At 44.7% G+C, this 22,891-nt stretch overlaps 1 protein-coding gene across 1 annotated transcript in view; it reads left to right on the top strand.

Moving 5' to 3' along the window:
- The window catches only part of LOC120041665 (H(+)/Cl(-) exchange transporter 7-like), a 66,246-nt gene extending 44,434 nt beyond the window's left edge, over positions 1-21,812 (top strand). Inside the window, exons 12-25 of the mRNA XM_038986530.1 lie at positions 621-737; positions 1,657-1,711; positions 3,010-3,070; positions 8,270-8,411; positions 8,827-8,920; positions 9,244-9,416; positions 11,864-11,915; positions 13,714-13,841; positions 15,544-15,629; positions 15,851-15,983; positions 16,138-16,197; positions 16,538-16,714; positions 17,262-17,342; positions 21,418-21,812. Of these exons, the coding sequence (XP_038842458.1) occupies positions 621-737; positions 1,657-1,711; positions 3,010-3,070; positions 8,270-8,411; positions 8,827-8,920; positions 9,244-9,416; positions 11,864-11,915; positions 13,714-13,841; positions 15,544-15,629; positions 15,851-15,983; positions 16,138-16,197; positions 16,538-16,714; positions 17,262-17,342; positions 21,418-21,504 (1,446 nt within the window). The 3' untranslated portion in view covers positions 21,505-21,812. The remainder of the gene's footprint in view (positions 1-620; positions 738-1,656; positions 1,712-3,009; positions 3,071-8,269; positions 8,412-8,826; positions 8,921-9,243; positions 9,417-11,863; positions 11,916-13,713; positions 13,842-15,543; positions 15,630-15,850; positions 15,984-16,137; positions 16,198-16,537; positions 16,715-17,261; positions 17,343-21,417) is intronic.
- The last annotated feature ends 1,079 nt before the right edge of the window (positions 21,813-22,891 follow it).

A 22,891-nucleotide genomic window follows, 5' to 3' on the forward strand; every position in this document is an offset into this window, starting at 1 on the left:
GTGTCTGAGGGAGAGGAGAGGAAGGCTTGACTCAGTCTGGTGTCTGCAGGAGAGGAGGGGAAGGCTTGTCTCAGTCTGGTGTCTGAGGGAGAGGAGAGGAAGGCTTGGCTCAGTCTGGTGTCTGAGGGAGAGGAGAGGAGAGGAAGGCTTGGCTCAGTCTGGTGTCTGCAGGAGAGGAGAGGAAGGCTTGGCTCAGTCTGGTGTCTGCAGGAGGAGAGGAAGGCTTGGCTCAGTCTGGTGTCTGAGGGAGAGGAGAGGAAGGCTTGGCTCAGTCTGGTGTCTGCAGGAGAGGAGAGGAGGGGAGATGTTGGGTAGAACGAAAGTTGGAAAAGACCAGATTGTCTCATCTCTTTCACTGCCAAGTGGAAAGAAGAGTAGGGACTAGCAGACGTGTTGTGTTCTCTTTCCTTTATCAGGTGAAGCTTAATGTCCTCTCTCTCTCTCTCTCTCTCTCTCTCTCTCTCTCTCTCTCTCTCTCTCTCTTCTCTCTACTCCCTCTCTCTCCTCTCTTCCTTCCCCCCCTCTATCTCTTCTCTCTACTCTCTACTCTCTCTCTCTCTTCTCTCTCTCTCTCTCTCTCCTCCCTCCCTCCCTCCCTCCCTCCCTATATTCCTCTCCAGTTCTTTGCGTCCATGATCTCAACATTCACTCTGAATTTCTTCCTGTCCATCTACAATAAGAAACCTGGAGATCTCTCCAGCCCTGGTCTTATCAACTTCGGACGCTTCGAGAGTGACGTGAGTGTCTGTCTGTTATTGTGTCTAGTCCTGAACCCGGTGTTATCTCTCTGTCTACAGTGTGTCTAGTCCTAAACCCTGTGTTATCTCTCTGTCTGTTATTGTGTCTAGTCCTAAACCCTGTGTTATCTCTCTGTCTACTCTACAGAGTGTCTAGTCCTAAACCCTGTGTTATCTCTCTGTCTACAGTGTGTCTAGTCCTAAACCCTGTGTTATCTCTCTGTCTACTCTACAGAGTGTCTAGTCCTAAACCCTGTGTTATCTCTCTGTCTACTCTACAGAGTGTCTAGTCCTAAACCCTGTGTTATCTCTCTGTCTACAGTGTGTCTAGTCCTAAACCCTGTGTTATCTCTCTGTCTACTCTACAGTGTGTCTAGTCCTCAACCCTGTGTTATCTCTCTGTCTACTCTACAGAGTGTCTAGTCCTAAACCCTGTGTTATCTCTCTGTCTACAGTGTGTCTAGTCCTAAACCCTGTGTTATCTCTCTGTCTACAGTGTGTCTAGTCCTAAACCCTGTGTTATCTCTCTGTCTGTTATTGTGTCTAGTCCTAAACCCTGTGTTATCTCTCTGTCTGTTATTGTGTCTAGTCCTAAACCCTGTGTGATCTCTCTGTCTACAGTGTGTCTAGTCCTAAACCCTGTGTTATCTCTCTGTCTACTCTACAGTGTGTCTAGTCCTCAACCCTGTGTTATCTCTCTGTCTACTCTACAGAGTGTCTAGTCCTAACCCTGTGTTATCTCTCTGTCTACATGGTGTCTAGTCCTAAACCCTGTGTTATCTCTCTGTCTACAGTGTGTCTAGTCCTAAACCCTGTGTTATCTCTCTGTCTGTTATTGTGTCTAGTCCTAAACCCTGTGTTATCTCTCTGTCTGTTATTGTGTCTAGTCCTAAACCCTGTGTGATCTCTCTGTCTACAGAGTGTGGCCTACAACCTCTATGAGATTCCCTTGTTCATTGTAATGGGAGCTGTAGGTAAGAACCCACTGCTAGTCTAGTTGTGCTGTTTTATAGGACCCGTGTTGGTCCTCCCTCTACAGTAGGGTTAGTCTGACCTTCACACAGGTGACATGAAAAAGGCAGAGGCTTGTGTTACTCATATAGGTGGTTGTCATAGCTACCTCTTTATGTATGTGGTTGTCATAGCTACCTGAGTTACTCATATAGGTGGTTGTCATAGCTACCTTACTCATAGGTGGTTGTCATAGCTACCTCACTCATATAGGTGGTTGTCATAGCTACCTTAGGTACTCATATAGGTGGTTGTCTTAGCTACCTGAGTTACTCATATATGTGCTTGTCTTAGCTACCTGAGTTACTCATATATGTGGTTGTCTTAGCTACCTGAGTTACTCATATATGTGCTTGTCTTAGCTACCTGAGTTACTCATATATGTGGTTGTCTTAGCTACCTGAGTTACTCATATGTGCTTGTCTTAGCTACCTGAGTTACTCAAATATGTGCTTGTCTTAGCTACCTGAGTTACTCATATATGTGGTTGTCTTAGCTACCTGAGTTACTCATATATGTGGTTGTCTTAGCTACCTGAGTTACTCATATATGTGGTTGTCTTAGCTACCTGAGTTACTCATATAGGTGGTTGTCTTAGCTACCTGAGTTACTCATATAGGTGGTTGTCTTAGCTACCTGAGTTACTCATATAGGTGGTTGTCTTAGCTACCTGAGTTACTCATATATGTGGTTGTCTTAGGTACCTGAGTTACTCATATATGTGGTTGTCTTAGGTACCTGAGTTACTCATATAGGTGGTTGTCTTAGCTACCTGAGTTACTCATATATGTGGTTGTCTTAGGTACCTGAGTTACTCATATATGTGGTTGTCTTAGGTACCTGAGTTACTCATATATGTGGTTGTCTTAGGTACCTGAGTTACTCATATATGTGGTTGTCTTAGCTACCTGAGTTACTCATATATGTGGTTGTCTTAGCTACCTGAGTTGACTGCACTTGACTGTGAGGCCCAGTTCCAAATGGACCCCTAGACCCTACACCCCTATGCACTAGTGGAGATCTGAGAGGATTTGACAGGTGTAAGAAACATGGTTATGACTCCATCTTGCCTTCTGATAGGCTTGGTGAATGCTTAACCATATTGCTTCTACCAATCAAATCCTCTCAGATCTCCACCAAGTGCACAAGGTATAGGGGTCCATTTGGGATTGGGCCTCTATGGTCTCTATGGATAAGAGTGTCTGCTAAATGACCAACATGTCCATGTTATGTTGTCTTTCTATATGTCCATCTTAAACAGGTGGACTGCTGGGAGCCCTGTTCAATATCCTCAACTACTGGCTGACTATATTCAGGATCAGGTAACTGTTCAATATCCTCAACTACTGGCTGACTATATTCAGGATCAGGTAACTGTTCAATATCCTCAACTACTGGCTGACTAATTCAGGATCAGGTAACTGTTCAATATCCTCAACTACTGGCTGACTATATTCAGGATCAGGATCAATATCCTCAACTACTGGCTGACTATATTCAGGATCAGGTAACTGTTCAATATCCTCAACTACTGGCTGACTATATTCAGGATCAGGTAACTGTTCAATATCCTCAACTACTGGCTGACTATATTCAGGATCAGGTAACTGTTCAATATCCTCAACTACTGGCTGACTATATTCAGGATCAGGTAACTGTTCAATATCCTCAACTACTGGTTGACTATATTCAGGATCAGGTTACTGGCTGACTATATTCAGGATCAGGTAACTGTTCAATATCCTCAACACCTGGCTGACTATATTCAGGATCAGGTAACTGTTCAATATCCTCAACTACTGGCTGACTATATTCAGGATCAGGATCAATACCCTCAACTACTGGCTGACTATATTCAGGATCAGGATCAATACCCTCAACTACTGGCTGACTATATTCAGGATCAGGATCAATATCCTCAACTACTGGCTGACTATATTCAGGATCAGGTTACTGGCTGACTATATTCAGGATCAGGTTACTGGCTGACTATATTCAGGATCAGGTAACTGTTCAATATCCTCAACACCTGGCTGACTATATTCAGGATCAGGTTACTGTTCAATATCCTCAACTACTGGCTGACTATATTCAGGATCAGGTAACTGTTCAATATCCTCAACACCTGGCTGACTATATTCAGGATCAGGTTACTGGCTGACTATATTCAGGATCAGGTTACTGGCTGACTATATTCAGGATCAGGTAACTGTTCAATATCCTCAACTACTGGTTGACTATATTCAGGATCAGGTAACTGTTCAATATCCTCAACTACTGGCTGACTATATTCAGGATCAGGTAACTGTTCAATATCCTCAACTACTGGTTGACTATATTCAGGATCAGGTAACTGTTCAATTTCCTCAACTACTGGTTGACTATATTCAGGATCAGGTAACTGTTCAATATCCTCAACACCTGGCTGACTATATTCAGGATCAGGTTACTGGCTGACTATATTCAGGATCAGGTAACTGTTCAATATCCTCAACTACTGGTTGACTATATTCAGGATCAGGTTACTGGCTGACTATATTCAGGATCAGGTAACTGTTCAATATCCTCAACTACTGGTTGACTATATTCAGGATCAGGTAACTGTTCAATTTCCTCAACTACTGGCTGACTATATTCAGGATCAGGTTACTGGCTGACTATATTCAGGATCAGGTAACTGTTCAATATCCTCAACTACTGGTTGACTATATTCAGGATCAGGTAACTGTTCAATATCCTCAACACCTGGCTGACTATATTCAGGATCAGGTAACTGTTCAATATCCTCAACTACTGGCTGACTGTATTCAGGATCAGGTAACTGTTCAATATCCTCAACTACTGGCTGACTGTATTCAGGATCAGGTTACTGTTCAATATCCTCAACTACTGGCTGACTATATTCACGATCAGGTAACTGTTCAATATCCTCAACTACTGGCTGACAATATTCAGGATCAGGTTACTGTTCAATATCCTCAACTACTGGCTGACTGTATTCAGGATCAGGTTACTGTTCAATATCCTCAACTACTGGCTGACTATATTCAGGATCAGGTTACTGTTCAATATCCTCAACTACTGGCTGACTATATTCAGGATCAGGTAGTAACTGGCTGACTCTATTCAGGATCAGGTTACTGTTCAATATCCTCAACTACTGGCTGACTATATTCAGGATCAGGTAACTGGCTGACTGTATTCAGGATCAGGTTACTGTTCAATATCCTCAACTACTGGCTGACTATATTCAGGATCAGGTTACTGGCTGACTCTATTCAGGATCAGGTTACTGTTCAATATCCTCAACTACTGGCTGACTATATTCAGGATCAGGTTACTGTTCAATATCCTCAACTACTGGCCGACTATATTCAGGATCAGGTAACTGGCTGACTGTATTCAGGATCAGGTTACTGGTTGACTGTATTCAAGATCAGGTTACTGGCTGACTGTATTCAGGATCAGGTTACTGGCTGACTGTATTCAGGATCAGGTTACTGGCTGACTGTATTCAGGATCAGGTTACTGGCTGACTGTATTCAGGATCAGGTTACTGGCTGACTGTATTCAGGATCAGGTTACTGGCTGACTGTATTCAGGATCGGGTTACTGGCTGACTGTATTCAGGATCGGGTTACTGGCTGACTGTATTCAGGATCGGGTTACTGGCTGACTGTATTCAGGATCGGGTTACTGGCTGACTGTATTCAGGATCGGGTTACTGGCTGACTGTATTCAGGATCGGGTTACTGGCTGACTGTATTCAGGATCGGGTTACTGGCTGACTGTATTCAGGATCGGGTTACTGGCTGACTGTATTCAGGATCGGGTTACTGGCTGACTGTATTCAGGATCGGGTTACTGGCTGACTGTATTCAGGATCAGGTTACTGGCTGACTGTATTCAGGATCAGGTTACTGGCTGACTGTATTCAGGATCGGGTTACTGGCTGACTGTATTCAGGATCGGGTTACTGGCTGACTGTATTCAGGATCGGGTTACTGGCTGACTGTATTCAGGATCGGGTTACTGGCTGACTGTATTCAGGATCAGGTAGGGTTGTGGTCTGTTTTTTAAGAACACACTCCCCCCTGAGGGGTAGACTACAGAACAGATCAATGAGTTAACCAGCTGACTTGAATGAATATACAGAAATAGCTGTTGATTTTCTGAAGAAAACAACTTAGATATGTGTTTTCAAGACAGGTGTTGTATGTAGTGGTAGATTAGACAGGTGTTGTATGTAGTGGTAGATTAGACAGGTGTCGTATGTAGTGGTAGATTAGACAGGTGTTGTATGTAGTGGTAGATTAGACAGGTGTTGTATGTAGTGGTAGATTAGACAGGTGTCGTATGTAGTGGTAGATTAGACAGGTGTTGTATGTAGTGGTAGATTAGACAGGTGTGGCGGTGTGAGACAGGTGTTGTATGTAGTGGTAGATTAGACAGGTGTTGTATGTAGTGGTAGATTAGACAGGTGTCGTATGTAGTGGTAGATTAGACAGGTGTTGTATGTAGTGGTAGATTAGACAGGTGTCGTATGTAGTGGTAGATTAGACAGGTGTGGTGGTGTGAGACAGGTGTTGTATGTAGTGGTAGATTAGACAGGTGTCGTATGTAGTGGTAGATTAGACAGGTGTGGTGGTGTGAGACAGGTGTTGTATGTAGTGGTAGATTAGACAGGTGTCGTATGTAGTGGTAGATTAGACAGGTGTGGTGGTGTGAGACAGGTGTTGTATGTAGTGGTAGATTAGACAGGTGTTGTATGTAGTGGTAGATTAGACAGGTGTTGTATGTAGTGGTAGATCAGACAGGTGTTGTATGTAGTGGTAGATTAGACAGGTGTCGTATGTAGTGGTAGATTAGACAGGTGTTGTATGTAGTGGTAGATTAGACAGGTGTTGTATGTAGTGGTAGATTAGACAGGTGTTGTATGTAGTGGTAGATTAGACAGGTGTTGTATGTAGTGGTAGATTAGACAGGTGTTGTATGTAGTGGTAGATTAGACAGGTGTTGTATGTAGTGGTAGATTAGACAGGTGTTGTATGTAGTGGTAGATTAGACAGGTGTTGTATGTAGTAGTAGATTAGACAGGTGTTGTATGTAGTGGTAGATTAGACAGGTGTTGTATGTAGTGGTAGATTAGACAGGTGTGGTGGTGTGAGACAGGTGTTGTATGTAGTGGTAGATTAGACAGGTGTTGTATGTAGTGGTAGATTAGACAGGTGTCGTATGTAGTGGTAGATTAGACAGGTGTTGTATGTAGTGGTAGATTAGACAGGTGTCGTATGTAGTGGTAGATTAGACAGGTGTTGTATGTAGTGGTAGATTAGACAGGTGTGGTGGTGTGAGACAGGTGTTGTATGTAGTGGTAGATTAGACAGGTGTTGTATGTAGTGGTAGATTAGACAGGTGTTGTATGTAGCGGTAGATTAGACAGGTGTTGTATGTAGCGGTAGATTAGACAGGTGTTGTATGTAGCGGTAGATTAGACAGGTGTTGTATGTAGCGGTAGATTAGACAGGTGTTGTATGTAGTGGTAGATCAGACAGGTGTTGTATGTAGTGGTAGATTAGACAGGTGTTGTATGTAGTGGTAGATTAGACAGGTGTTGTATGTAGTGGTAGATTAGACAGGTGTTGTATGTAGTGGTAGATTAGACAGGTGTTGTATGTAGTGGTAGATTAGACAGGTGTTGTATGTAGTGGTAGATTAGACAGGTGTTGTATGTAGTGGTAGATTAGACAGGTGTTGTATGTAGTGGTAGATTAGACAGGTGTCGTATGTAATGGTAGATTAGACAGGTGTTGTATGTAGTGGTAGATTAGACAGGTGTTGTATGTAGATTAGACAGGTGTTGTATGTAGTGGTAGATCAGACAGGTGTTGTATGTAGTGGTAGATTAGACAGGTGTCGTATGTAGTGGTAGATTAGACAGGTGTCGTATGTAGTGGTAGATTAGACAGGTGTGGTGGTGTGAGACAGGTGTTGTATGTAGTGGTAGATTAGACAGGTGTCGTATGTAGTGGTAGATTAGACAGGTGTTGTATGTAGTGGTAGATTAGACAGGTGTTGTATGTAGTGGTAGATTAGACAGGTGTCGTATGTAGTGGTAGATTAGACAGGTGTGGTGGTGTGAGACAGGTGTTGTATGTAGTGGTAGATTAGACAGGTGTTGTATGTAGTGGTAGATTAGACAGGTGTTGTATGTAGTGTTACTTTAAACAGGTATGCTGTCCAGGTGACTGTTGTCAGGTACAGGTGACAGGTAGCTATCTGAGAACACACCTCCTCTCCTTACTTTTATACCTGCAGCACTGTGGGATGAAAATAGACATCACGTCACTGGCTGCTTCAGACATGTGAAAGGGGACTTCACTTGAAAGGCATTTGAGTTTCTTCCTTGTTTTAGTTTCTTGACATTTCCACCCTGCTGCTCGTAAACTATGGTGCCATTCTGAAATGTGTGTGTGTGTGGTGTCTTTGTCGGGTGTGTGTGTGTGTGTGTGTGTTCTCAGGTACGTCCACCGGCCCTGTCTCCAGGTGATGGAAGCCATGCTAGTTGCCGCGGTAACGGCGACGGTGTCGTTCGCCATGATCTATTTCTCTAATGACTGTCAGCCTCTCGGACCTGACCAGTCAGAGGACTATCCTCTACAGGTACATACACACATATATATATATATATACACACACACACACACACACACACACAAAATTGTGGAGACACAATTAAGTCCCTTTCAAAGTACTCTTTTCCCTCACCCTAGACCCTTTCCATAGCCCCTCCCTCTAGCTCCGAGCCCCTCCCCCTAGCTCCTAACCCTATCTCCTAACCCTAGCTCCTAACCATAGCTCCTAACCCTAGCCCCTCACCCTATCCCCTAACCCTAGTTCTAACTTTAACCCTAAACCCCCTCGAAATAGCATTTGACCTTGTGGGGGGGACTAATAAAATGTCCCCAGTTGGTCACATTTTTGTTCGTTTACTTTTCTTGTGGGAACTTCTGGTCCCCACAAGTATAGTTAAACACGTCCAAACACACTCCTACTCACTCACATGCTCTGCCTCCAGTTGTTCTGTGCGGATGGAGAGTATAACTCCATGGCAACGGCCTTCTTCAACACACCTGAGAGGAGCGTCCGCAGCCTCTTCCACAACCCACCAGGTAGACGGTTTGAGTGCCTGGTTGATTCACCACTGTTTTTATGGTGCACTGTGTCTCTGCTATGTGATAGTGCCCCCTAGTGTTGAAATACCAGACTGCTTCACCACAATGTTCCCATCAGATGTCTGTTTACACTAGACCACACTGTTCAGTTGGAAAGTCATTTGTTTTAATTACTATGAATGTACAAAGTTTGCAATGACACATTTTTGTATTTCTCTCTCTCTCTCTCTCTGTCTGTCTGTCTGTCTGTCTGTCTGTCTGTCTGTCTGTCTGTCTGTCTGTCTGTCTGTCTGTCTGTCTGTCTGTCTCTCTACTTCCAGGTTCCTACAACCCTTTGACTCTAAGTCTGTTTACGTTGACCTATTTCTTCTTGGCCTGTTGGACCTATGGCCTGACTGTCTCAGCTGGAGTCTTCATCCCGTCTCTGCTCATAGGAGCTGCCTGGGGAAGACTGTTTGGAATACTGCTGGCTTCTATCACGCCTAACGGATCGGTGAGTGTGAGGGGGTTATATGACATCATTATGGGGTTTATATGACATCATTATGGGGGTTATATGGACATCATTATGGGGTTATATGGACATCATTATGGGGTTATATGGACATCATTATGGGGGTTATGTGGACATCATTATGGGGGTTATATGGACATCATTATGGGGGTTATATGGACATCATTATGGGGTTATATGGACATCATTATGGGGTTATATGACATCATTATGGGGGTTATGTGGACATCATTATGGGGTTATATGGACATCATTATGGGGGTTATATGGACATCATTATGGGGGTTATGTGGACATCATTATGGGGGTTATGTGGACATCATTATGGGGGTTATGTGGACATCATTATGAGGGTTATATGGACATCATTATGGGGGTTATATGGACATCATTATGGGGTTATGTGGACATCATTATGGGGGTTATGTGGACATCATTATGGGGGTTATATGGACATCATTATGGGGGTTATATGGACATCATTATGGGGGTTATATGGACATCATTATGGGGGTTATATGGACATCATTATGGGGGTTATGTGGACATCATTATGGGGGTTATGTGGACATCATTATGGGGGTTATATGGACATCATTATGGGGGTTATATGGACATCATTATGGGGGTTATGTGGACATCATTATGGGGTTATATGGACATCATTATGGGGGTTGTATGGACATCATTATGGGGGTTATGTGGACATCATTATGGGGGTTATATGGACATCATTATGAGGGTTATATGGACATCATTATGGGGGTTATATGGACATCATTATGGGGGTTATGTGGACATCATTATGGGGGTTATGTGGACATCATTATGGGGGTTATGTGGACATCATTATGGGGGTTATATGACATCATTATGGGGGTTATATGGACATCATTATGGGGGTTATATGGACATCATTATGGGGGTTATATGGACATCATTATGGGGTTATATGGACATCATTATGGGGGTTATATGGACATCATTATGGGGGTTATATGGACATCATTATGGGGTTATATGGACATCATTATGGGGTTATATGGACATCATTATGGGGGTTATGTGGACATCATTATGGGGGTTATATGGACATCATTATGGGGGTTATATGACATCATTATGGGGTTATATGGACATCATTATGGGGGTTATATGGACATCAGTTTGGGGTTATATGGACATCATTATGGGGGTTATATGGACATCATTATGGGGGTTATATGACATCATTATGGGGTTATATGGACATCAGTTTGGGGGTTATATGGACATCATTATGGGGGTTATATGGACATCAGTTTGGGGTTATATGGACATCATTATGGGGGTTATATGGACATCAGTTTGGGGTTATATGGACATCATTATGGGGGTTATATGGACATCATTATGGGGGTTATGTGGACATCATTATGGGGGTTATATGACATCATTATGGGGGTTATATGGACATCATTATGGGGGTTATATGGACATCATTATGGGGTTATATGGACATCATTATGGGGTTATATGGACGTCATTATGGGGGTATATTATTCTCCCCATTGTGCCACTCTTTGTATGGCACGCTCAAATCTCCCAGTCAATTAAGCCCAACACAATGACTGGCTGACCCCAATACAGTAGTACACATTACTCTGGTTTGAACCCCGTAGTACACTCTGGTTTGAACCCCGTAGTACACTCTGGTTTGAACCCCGTAGTACACTCTGGTTTGAACCCCGTAGTACACTCTGGTTTAAACCCCGTAGTACACTCTGGTTTAAACTCTGTAGTACACTCTGGTTTAAACCCCGTAGTACACTCTGGTTTGAACCCCGTAGTACACTCTGGTTTAAACCCCGTAGTACACTCTGGTTTGAACTCTGTAGTACACTCTGGTTTGAACCCCGTAGTACACTCTGGTTTGAACCCCGTAGTACACTCTGGTTTAAACCCCGTAGTACACTCTGGTTTAAACCCCATAGTACACTCTGGTTTAAACCCCGTAGTGCACTCTGGTTTGAACCCCATAGTACACTCTGGTTTGAACCCCGTAGTACACTCTGGTTTAAACCCCGTAGTACACTCTGGTTTAAACCCTGTAGTACACTCTGGTTTAAACCCCGTAGTACACTCTGGTTTGAACCCCGTAGTACACTCTGGTTTGAACCCCGTAGTACACTCTGTCTGGTTTGAACCCCGTAGTACACTCTGGTTTAAACCCCGTAGTACACTCTGGTTTGAACCCCGTAGTACACTCTGGTTTGAACCCCGTAGTACACTCTGGTTTGAACTCTGTAGTACACTCTGGTGTCAACGTTTCCCCCCCCCCCATGCTTTACCCATTGGCTCTTCAACAGCTGCTTTGACACACACAGCACAGCATAGTACACTGGCCAGATTGTTGTCAATAATGTGTGTGTGTCTCTCTTTCTCAGATTTGGGCCGATCCAGGGAAGTATGCTTTAATAGGAGCTGCAGCACAACTGGGTGAGAGTCATTCCTGGAGTCCTACCACTGGTTTAGAGATGCTACATTGACTGTTTACCTGATTTGTCTTCATGCATTTTAGTGTAATAATGCAATACCTCCTCCTGTCCAGAAGGGGGCATAGTGAGTGACTCTCAGTTTAAGTCATGATGTAGTAGATATATATATATATATATATATGTGTATAATGTGTATATACTGTATAATGTCTATATACAGTCTTGGCCAAAAGTTTTGAGAATGACACATTTGAGAATGACACAATTTCCACAAAGTTTGCTGCTTCAGTGTCTTTAGATATTTTTGTCAGATATTACTATGGGATACTGAAGTATAATTTCAACCATTTCATAAGTGTCAAAGGCTTTTATTGACAATTACATGAAGTTAATGTGAAGAGTCAATATTTGCAGTGTTGACCCTTCTTTTTCAAGACCTCTGCAATCCACCCTGGCATGCTGTCAATTAACTTCTGGGCCACATCCTGACTGATGGCAGCCCGTTCTTGCATAATCAATGCTTGGAGTTTGTCAGAATTTGTGTTTTTTTTTCTTCTCCACACGCCTCTAGAGGATTGACCACAAGCTCTCAATGGGATTAAGGTCTGGGGAGTTTCCTGGCCATGAACCCAAAATATCGATGTTTTGTTCCCCGAGCCACTTAGTTTTGCCTTATGGCAAGGTTCTCCATCATGCTGGAAAAGGCATTGTTCGTCACCAAACTGTTCCTGGATGGTTGGGAGAAGTTGCTCTCGGAGGGTGTGTTGGTACCATTCTTTATTCATGACTGTGTTCTTAGGCAAAATTGTGAGTGAGCCCACTCTCTTGGCTGAGAAGCAACCCCACACATGAATGGTCTCAGGATGCTTTACTGTTGGCATGACACAGGACTGATGGTAGCGCTCACCAAGCTTTTTTCCGGATGCCCCACAATCGGAAAGGGGATTCATCAGAGAAAATGACTTGACCCCAGTCCTCAGTAATCCAATCCCTGTACCTTTTGCAGAATATCAGTCTGCCCCGGATGTTTTTCCTGGAGAGAAATGGCTTCTTTGCTGCCCTTCTTGACACCAGGCCATCCTCCAAAAGTCTTCTCCTCACTGTGCGTGCAGATGCACTCACACCTGCCTGCTGCCATTCCTGAGCAAGCTCTGTACCGGTGGTGCCCCGATCCCTCAGCTGAGTCAACTTTAGGAGACGGTCCTGCTGCTTGCTGGATTTTCTTGGGCGCCCTGAAGCCTTCTTCACAACAATTGAACCGCTCTCCTTGAAGTTCTTGATGATCCGATAAATGGTTGATTTAGATGCAATCTTACTGGCAGCAATATCCTTGCCTGTGAAGCCCTTTTTGTGCTAAGGAAGGATGACGGCACGTGTTTCCTTGCAGGTAACCATGGTTGACAGAGGAAGAACAAGCACCACCCTCCTTTTGAAGCTTCCAGTCTGTTATTCGAACTCAATCAGCATGACAGAGTGATCTCCAGCCTTGTCCTCGTCAACACTCACACCTGTGTTAATGAGAGAATCCCTGACATGATGTCAGCTGGTCCTTTTGTGGCAGGGCTGAAATGCAGTGGAAATGTTTTTTGGGGATTCAGTTCATTTGCATGGCAAAGAGGGACTTTGCAATTCATCTGATCACTCTTCATCGTATTCTTGAGTATATGCAAATTGGCATCATACAAACTGAGGCAGCAGACTGTGAAAATGAATATTTGTGTCATTCTCAACTTTTGGCCATGACTGTATATACTGTATTATTAATAATAACTAATGTAATGTCTCGTCCTCTCCTCTAGGGGGCATAGTGAGGATGACTCTCAGTTTAACAGTCATCATGGTGGAAGCAACAGGAAATGTGACATACGGTCTCCCCATCATGTTGGTGCTGTTGACGGCCAAGATAGTAGGGGACTACTTTGTGGAGGTGAGTCTGAGGCACATGTATACTATACTGACTTAATGAGGCAATCCGTAGTGGACAACAACACGGATCCCCGCCACTGTCTTGACCTGAAGACGTGTTACCACTCTTACATTCATAGACACAACTATTGATGCAAGGAGCGACCATCCAAGATATCAACATGATAGTTTGAACCATACGTCGAGGCTGTACAGTGTTTATGTTTACAGATAATAGACTACTGTAGCTTATCATTTGGTTCTGATGGGGTTACAACAGTTCAATTAATATCAGCTCATGATGCAAGTTATGTTCTAGAACAATCAATTAGTATTTATTATTCATCTAGAAATCCCAAAATGGATGTAGCGACAACAGCAATATCCTGTCAATGAAGTGCATTGAAGGGTGGGGCTAAACTCCTCCGTTGTCTTGGTGACGTAGCTACCATGTAGTAGCAGCCTGAAGCTCTCCCCTGCACACGCACGGAGACTGTGGGAGACTGTGGGAGACTGTGGGAGACTGTGGGAGAGTGCCCTGTCCACTGAGACTGTGGGAGACTGCCCTGTCCACTGAGACTGTGGGAGACTGCCCTGTCCACTGAGACTGTGGGAGAGTGCCCTGTCCACTGAGACTGTGGGAGACTGTGTGAGAGTGCCCTGCCCACTGAGACTGTGGGAGAGTGCCCTGTCCGCTGATACTGTGGGAGACTGAAGTGTTGCTTCTCAGTATCTGTGGTGTTGCTCGTGGCAACGGAAGTCTCAGTTGACCATTTGACGTTCTGAGGTTCAGTCTGTGTAGTAATCCATCTGGTTGTTTGTTAGGGTCGTTCTGAGGTTCAGTCTGTGTAGTAATCCATCTGGTTGTTTGTTAGGGTCGTTCTGAGGTTCAGTCTGTGTAGTAATCCATCTGGTTGTTTGTTAGGGTCGTTCTGAGGTTCAGTCTGTGTAGTAATCCATCTGGTTGTTTGTTAGGGTCGTTCTGAGGTTCAGTCTGTGTAGTAATCCATCTGGTTGTTTGTTAGGGTCGTTCTGAGGTTCAGTCTGTGTAGTAATCCATCTGGTTGTTTGTTAGGGTCGTTCTGAGGTTCAGTCTGTGTAGTAATCCATCTGGTTGTTTGTTAGGGTCGTTCTGAGGTTCAGTCTGTGTAGTAATCCATCTGGTTGTTTGTTAGGGTCGTTCTGAGGCTCAGTCTGTGTAGTAATCCATCTGGTTGTTTGTTAGGGTCGTTCTGAGGTTCAGTCTGTGTAGTAATCCATTTGGTTGTTTGTTAGGGTCGTTCTGAGGTTCAGTCTGTGTAGTAATCCATTTGGTTGTTTGTTAGGGTCGTTCTGAGGTTCAGTCTGTGTAGTAATCCATCTGGTTGTTTCTTAGGGTCTGTATGAGGTTCAGTCTGTGTAGTAATCCATCTGGTTGTTTCTTATGGTCTGTATGAGGTTCAGTCTGTGTAGTAATCCATCGGTTGTTTGTTAGGGTCGTTCTGAGGTTCAGTCTGTATAGTAATCCATCTGGTTGTTTGTTAGGGTCGTTCTGAGGTTCAGTCTGTGTAGTAATCCATCTGGTTGTTTGTTAGGGTCGTTCTGAGGTTCAGTCTGTGTAGTAATCCATCTGGTTGTTTGTTAGGGTCGTTCTGAGGTTCAGTCTGTGTAGTAATCCATCTGGTTGTTTGTTAGGGTCGTTCTGAGGTTCAGTCTGTGTAGTAATCCATCTGGTTGTTTCTTAGGGTCTGTATGACATCCACATCAAGCTGCAGAGTGTTCCCTTCCTGCACTTAGAGGCCCCTGCCACCTCCCACTGGCTAACAGCCAGGTAAGTCACTCTCTCATTGGCCGACTGCTGAGTAAGCCCTTCTCCTATTGGCTTACTGGCCGATGAGCCCGTTTCCCATTGGCTTAACTACCAGTTGACCCTCTGACCTCACTACTCTCCTTTTTCTCTCTCTCTAAATCTCACCCTCTCTCTCTATCGATATCACCCTCCCTCCATCTCTCTCTCCATCTGGCCCTCCCTCCATCCTTCCTCTCTCTCAGGGAGGTGATGGGTGCCCCAGTCACCTGTTTTAACCGTATAGAAAAGGTTGGCACCATCGTGGACGTCCTTAGCAACACCTCCACCAATCACAACGGCTTCCCTGTCGTCGTGCCGGTCGCCGCTAGCGATGATGTATGGAAAGCTCCGCCCGAAGGCCATTAATGTCTTATAGTTGTGCTTGACTTCTAATTGGCTGAGAAAGATTCTCTCTGAACATTCTATGACTCTCCTTCTTTCATTCATCCCTGCTTTCTGTCTTCTCTTTCACTCATCCCTTCATCCTCAGATGGGGAAGATCTGCGGACTCATCCTTCGTTCTCAGCTCATTGTTCTGCTCAAACACAAGGTGAGAGAAGCTCTAGGTGTCTGTCCTGTCTGTCCTGCCTGTCCTGTATGTCTGTCCTATATGTCTGTCCTGTATGTCTGTCCTGTCTGTCTGTCTGTCCTGTCTGTCTGTCTGTCCTGTCTATCTGTCTATCTGTCTATCTGTCCTGTCTGTCTGTCCTGTCTGTCTCTGTATTAATCTCTCTCTCACCTTCTCTCCCTCCCTGTCTCTCTCTCTCCTCTCTCTCCCTGTCTCTCTCTCCTCTCTCTCCTCGGTCTCTCTCTCTCGGTCTCCCTGTCTCTCCTCTCTCCTCTCTCTCTCTCTCTCCCCTCTCTCTCTTGGTCTCTCTGTCTCTGTCCAGGTGTTTGTAGAGCTGGCTCGGTCCAGGTTGACCCAGAGGAAGCTACAGCTGAAGGACTTTAGGGATGCCTACCCTCGCTTCCCCCCCATCCAGAGTATCCACGTATCACAGGATGAGAGGGAGTGCATGATGGACCTTACAGAGTTCATGAACCCTACACCCTACACCGTACCACAGGTATATACAGAGCCTTCAGAAAGGACTCATACCCCTTGATGAATTCCACATTTTGTTTTTACACACAATACCCCATAATGACAAAGTGAAAACTACAATGTTATCTCCTATCACAGCCATTAAACTCTGTAACTGTTTTAAAGTCACCATTGGCCTCGTGGTGAAATCCCTGAGTGGTTTCCTTCCTCTCCGGCAACTGAGTTAGGAAGGACGCCTGTATCTTTGTAGTGACTGGGTGTATTGATACACCATTCAAAGTGTAGTTAATAACTTCACCATGCTGAACGGGATATTCAATGTCTGCTTTTTTAATGTTGACCCATCTAGGGGTTGGGGAGTAACAGATTACATTTAGAAAGTAGCCGACCCTGTCGACCAATAGGAGCCCTTTGTGAGGCAGTGGAAAACCTCCCTGGTCTTTATGGTTGAATCTGTGTTTGTAATTCACTCCTCAACTGAGGGACCTTACAGGGACCACACACACAGAGTACACACTTTTGATCACCCCCCCCCCCTCTCTCTCTCTCCCCCCCCCCCCCCCCAACAGGAGACGTCTCTTCCTCGTGTGTTTAAGTTGTTCAGAGCTCTGGGTCTCAGGCACCTGGTTGTAGTGGACAGTGAGAACAGGGTGAGTTACTGTGTGTGTTGTGTACGGTACTGCGTGTGTAAACTCTAACTGTTTTAAAGTCAGCATTGGCCTCATGGTGAAATCCCTCATGGTGAATTACCTACGGTACTGCGTGTGTGTGTGTGTGTGTACACCTACGGTACTGTGTGTGTGTGTGTGTGTGTACACCTACGGTACTGTGTGTGTGTGTGTGTGTGTACACCTACGGTACTGTGTGTGTGTGTGTGTGTGTGTACACCTACGGTACTGTGTGTGTGTGTGTGTGTGTACACCTACGGTACTGTGTGTGTACACCTACGGTACTGTGTGTGTGTGTGTGTGTGTGTGTACACCTACGGTACTGTGTGATAATATATGTATATATAAGCTGGTGTGTATAGGTTCAACTATATAGATGTTCTATGTGTTAATAGCATATATTCAATATTTTGTTCAGAATTAATTTTTCTACAAATGGTGTCCTATTCCCTATATAGTGTCCTTAAACCATCTGGGACCAGTCCCTGTTCTGTAATGATGACAATAATGTATTAAATGAGTCTGTGACTGCAGATGGGACTGTTTCAGTGTGATCAGTGGTGGCTTTCAGTCTTACAGTAACATACTGCTATACAGAATACTGTGATCCTGATGTGATCTTTGCAGACATTGATTCAGCTTTATCTAACGTTATTAAACAGCACCATTCTGCTGTGTAGCCTGTTCTCTGAGTCTAAAGCAGAGCACATGGACACGACGTCATCAGTAGCCTGTTCTCTGAGTCTAAAGCAGAGCATATGGACACGACGTCATCAGTAGTCTGTTATCTGAGTCTAAAGCAGAGCATATGGACACCACGTCATCAGTAGTCTGTTATCTGAGTCTAAAGCAGAGCACATGGACACGACGTCATCAGTAGCCTGTTCTGAGTCTAAAGCAGAGCACATGGACACGACGTCATCAGTAGCCTGTTCTCTGAGTCTAAAGCAGAGCACATGGACACGACGTCATCAGTAGCCTGTTCTCTGAGTCTAAAGCAGAGCATATGGACACGACGTCATCAGTAGCCTGTTATCTGAGTCTAAAGCAGAGCATATGGACACGACGTCATCAGTAGTCTGTTATCTGAGTCTAAAGCAGAGTACATGGACACGACGTCATCAGTAGCCTGTTCTCTGAGTCTAAAGCAGAGCATATGGACACCACGTCATCAGTAGTCTGTTATCTGAGTCTAAAGCAGAGCACATGGACACGACGTCATCAGTAGCCTGTTCTCTGAGTCTAAAGCAGAGCATATGGACACGACGTCATCAGTAGCCTGTTCTCTGAGTCTAAAGCAGAGCATATGGACACCACGTCATCAGTAGCCTGTTCTCTGAGTCTAAAGCAGAGCATATGGACACGTCATCAGTAGCCTGTTCTCTGAGTCTAAAGCAGAGCACATGGACACGACGTCATCAGTAGCCTGTTCTCTGAGTCTAAAGCAGAGCATATGGACACGACGTCATCAGTAGCCTGTTCTCTGAGTCTAAAGCAGAGCACATGGACACGACGTCATCAGTAGCCTGTTCTCTGAGTCTAAAGCAGAGCATATGGACACGACGTCATCAGTAGTCTGTTATCTGAGTCTAAAGCAGAGTACATGGACACGACGTCATCAGTAGCCTGTTCTCTGAGTCTAAAGCAGAGCATATGGACACCACGTCATCAGTAGTCTGTTATCTGAGTCTAAAGCAGAGCATATGGACACGTCATCAGTAGCCTGTTCTCTGAGTCTAAAGCAGAGCATATGGACACGTCATCAGTAGCCTGTTCTCTGAGTCTAAAGCAGAGCATATGGACACGACGTCATCAGTAGCCTGTTATCTGAGTCTAAAGCAGAGCATATGGACACCACGTCAACAGTAGCCTGTTCTCTGAGTCTAAAGCAGAGCACATGGACACGACGTCATCAGTAGCCTGTTCTCTGAGTCTAAAGCAGAGCATATGGACACGACGTCATCAGTAGCCTGTTCTCTGAGTCTAAAGCAGAGCATATGGACACGACGTCATCAGAAGTCTGTTATCTGAGTCTAAAGCAGAGCATATGGACACGACGTCATCAGTAGCCTGTTCTCTGAGTCTAAAGCAGAGCATATGGACACCACGTCATCAGTAGCCTATTATCTGAGTCTAAAGCAGAGCACATGGACACGACGTCATCAGTAGCCTGTTCTCTGAGTCTAAAGCAGAGCATATGGACACGACGTCATCAGTAGCCTGTTCTGAGTCTAAAGCAGAGCATATGGACACGACGTCATCAGTAGCCTGTTCTCTGAGTCTAAAGCAGAGCACATGGACACGACGTCATCAGAAGCCTGTTCTCTGAGTCTAAAGCAGAGCATATGGACACGACGTCATCAGTAGCCTGTTCTCTGAGTCTAAAGCAGAGCATATGGACACGACGTCATCAGTAGCCTGTTCTGAGTCTAAAGCAGAGCATATGGACACGACGTCATCAGTAGCCTGTTCTCTGAGTCTAAAGCAGAGCATATGGACACGACGTCATCAGTAGCCTGTTCTCTGAGTCTAAAGCAGAGCATATGGACATGTCATCAGTAACCTGTTCTCTGAGTCTCTAAAGCAGAGCATATGGACACGACGTCATCAGTAGCCTGTTCTCTGAGCTTAAAGCAGAGCATATGGACTTACCTATAGGTTGTAGGTCTGGTATAACCTGTCTCTTCTCTCTATAGGTTGTAGGTCTGGTATAACCTGTCTCTTCTCTCTATAGGTTGTAGGTCTGGTATAACCTGTCTCTTCTCTCTATAGGTTGTAGGTCTGGTATAACCTGTCTCTATAGGTTGTAGGTCTGGTATAACCTGTCTCTTCTCTCTATAGGTTGTAGGTCTGGTATAACCTGTCTCTTCTCTCTATAGGTTGTAGGTCTGGTATAACCTGTCTCTTCTCTCTATAGGTTGTAGGTCTGGTATAACCTGTCTCTTCTCTCTATAGGTTGTAGGTCTGGTATAACCTGTCTCTTCTCTCTATAGGTTGTAGGTCTGGTATAACCTGTCTCTTCTCTCTCTAGGTTGTAGGTCTGGTATAACCTGTCTCTTCTCTCTATAGGTTGTAGGTCTGGTATAACCTGTCTCTTCTCTCTATAGGTTGTAGGTCTGGTATAACCTGTCTCTTCTCTCTATAGGTTGTAGGTCTGGTATAACCTGTCTCTTCTCTCTATAGGTTGTAGGTCTGGTATAACCTGTCTCTTCTCTCTATAGGTTGTAGGTCTGGTATAACCTGTCTCTTCTCTCTATAGGTTGTAGGTCTGGTATAACCTGTCTCTTCTCTCTCTAGGTTGTAGGTCTGGTATAACCTGTCTCTTCTCTCTCTAGGTTGTAGGTCTGGTATAACCTGTCTCTTCTCTCTATAGGTTGTAGGTCTGGTATAACCTGTCTCTTCTCTCTATAGGTTGTAGGTCTGGTATAACCTGTCTCTTCTCTCTATAGGTTGTAGGTCTGGTATAACCTGTCTCTTCTCTCTATAGGTTGTAGGTCTGGTATAACCTGTCTCTTCTCTCTATAGGTTGTAGGTCTGGTATAACCTGTCTCTTCTCTCTATAGGTTGTAGGTCTGGTATAACCTGTCTCTTCTCTCTCTAGGTTGTAGGTCTGGTATAACCTGTCTCTTCTCTCTCTAGGTTGTAGGTCTGGTATAACCTGTCTCTTCTCTCTATAGGTTGTAGGTCTGGTATAACCTGTCTCTTCTCTCTATAGGTTGTAGGTCTGGTATAACCTGTCTCTTCTCTCTATAGGTTGTAGGTCTGGTATAACCTGTCTCTTCTCTCTATAGGTTGTAGGTCTGGTATAACCTGTCTCTTCTCTCTATAGGTTGTAGGTCTGGTATAACCTGTCTCTTCTCTCTATAGGTTGTAGGTCTGGTATAACCTGTCTCTTCTCTCTATAGGTTGTAGGTCTGGTATAACCTGTCTCTTCTCTCTATAGGTTGTAGGTCTGGTATAACCTGTCTCTTCTCTCTATAGGTTGTAGGTCTGGTATAACCTGTCTCTTCTCTCTATAGGTTGTAGGTCTGGTATAACCTGTCTCTTCTCTCTATAGGTTGTAGGTCTGGTGACTAGGAAGGACTTGGCTCGCTACCACATGGGGAAGCACGGACTGGAGGAGATGCAACTGGCTCAGACATGATACACATACTACTATTATTATTACTACTACACACACACACAGACACTATTACACACACACACACACACACACGACCGAGAGACTACACTGGCCACCTGTTGCCTAGTTACCTGTGAGACCCCCCATCTATGCATTCTGATACTCCCGGGGTTAGAGGTCAGAGGTCCTTGTCAATCACCGATGCCAAAGCAGTCTGTCTGACTTTCACCATAACAGCATACAGAGTCTCGCTCTCGCTCTCGCTCTCGCTCTCGCTCTCTCGCTCTCTCGCTCTCTCTCTCGCTCTCGCTCTCTCTCTCTCTCTCTCTCTCTCTCTCTCTCTCTCTCTCTCTCTCTCTCGCTCTCGCTCTCGCTCTCGCTCTCGCTCTCGCTCTCGCTCTCGCTCTCGCTCTCGCTCTCGCTCTCGCGCTCTCTCGCTCGCTCTCGCTCTCTCTCTCGCTCTCGCTCTCGCTCTCGCTCTCTCTCTCTCTCTCTCTCTCTCTCTCTCTCTCTCTCTCTCTCGCTCTCGCTCTCGCTCTCGCTCTCGCTCTCTCTCTCTCTCTCTCTCTCGCTCTCGCTCTCGCTCTCGCTCTCGCTCTCTCTTGCTCTCTCTCTCTCTCTCTGCTCAACAAGGCTATAATGCATCATATCACAGTCATAATGCTTCATAAGACTTGTAAGATGACCTAATGTCTTTCTGTCGTTTTTATAATGCTCCTGACTTGTTGCTGACAGCCGTTTTGACTCCGTTGATAAGTGGCCTTATCGAAAGCCATTATGACGTCACGAGTTTACGATGCATCATAAGGGCTCCTATAGATGCACTATAATGTGTTATACCTGTTGGCGCTCACCTTCTGGCCCTTTAATGAAGTCTCTCCCTGACACAACACGTTAAGCCTGTTGATAAATCTGTTTTGCACTGTGTGAAAGAAGGAGAAGAAGGAAGTTTTAATTTATTCTAGACCTGTTTTAAAGTAGTCTGTAGACCACTGGGAGAAGCTGCTGAGCTACAGACTACGAACCTTTATTCATGTGTTCTGTTGTAGACTTCATTCAGTAGGTCAGAATTGCAGGTTTTGTATTTTGCGGAGGTTTCACAACGTGGAATTAGAATGAATGTATTGAAATGAATGAATTGTTATTCATTGATCACTCCTGGTAACAGTTGGACTGCAGTGATCGTGTGTGTCCACTAGGTGGGGTTGTTGAGGTCTGTAGCTTTCGTAGCAGGACCACAGTGGTTGTGGGATTGAAATTAAGTTTATTTTGACAGTCTATACAACATGTACATGGCCAGGGGTTTCTCCTGACATAACCAGGGAAACCTCTGGGCTCGGGTTGGGCGGTATCCACACTTCCATGTTGTTTCTGTACCGTACTGGGGCCTACGGTACTACCAGAAGTC

Source organism: Salvelinus namaycush, unplaced genomic scaffold (genome assembly GCF_016432855.1).
Source record: "Salvelinus namaycush isolate Seneca unplaced genomic scaffold, SaNama_1.0 Scaffold5, whole genome shotgun sequence".
NCBI classification, from domain to species: Eukaryota; Metazoa; Chordata; class Actinopteri; order Salmoniformes; family Salmonidae; genus Salvelinus; species Salvelinus namaycush.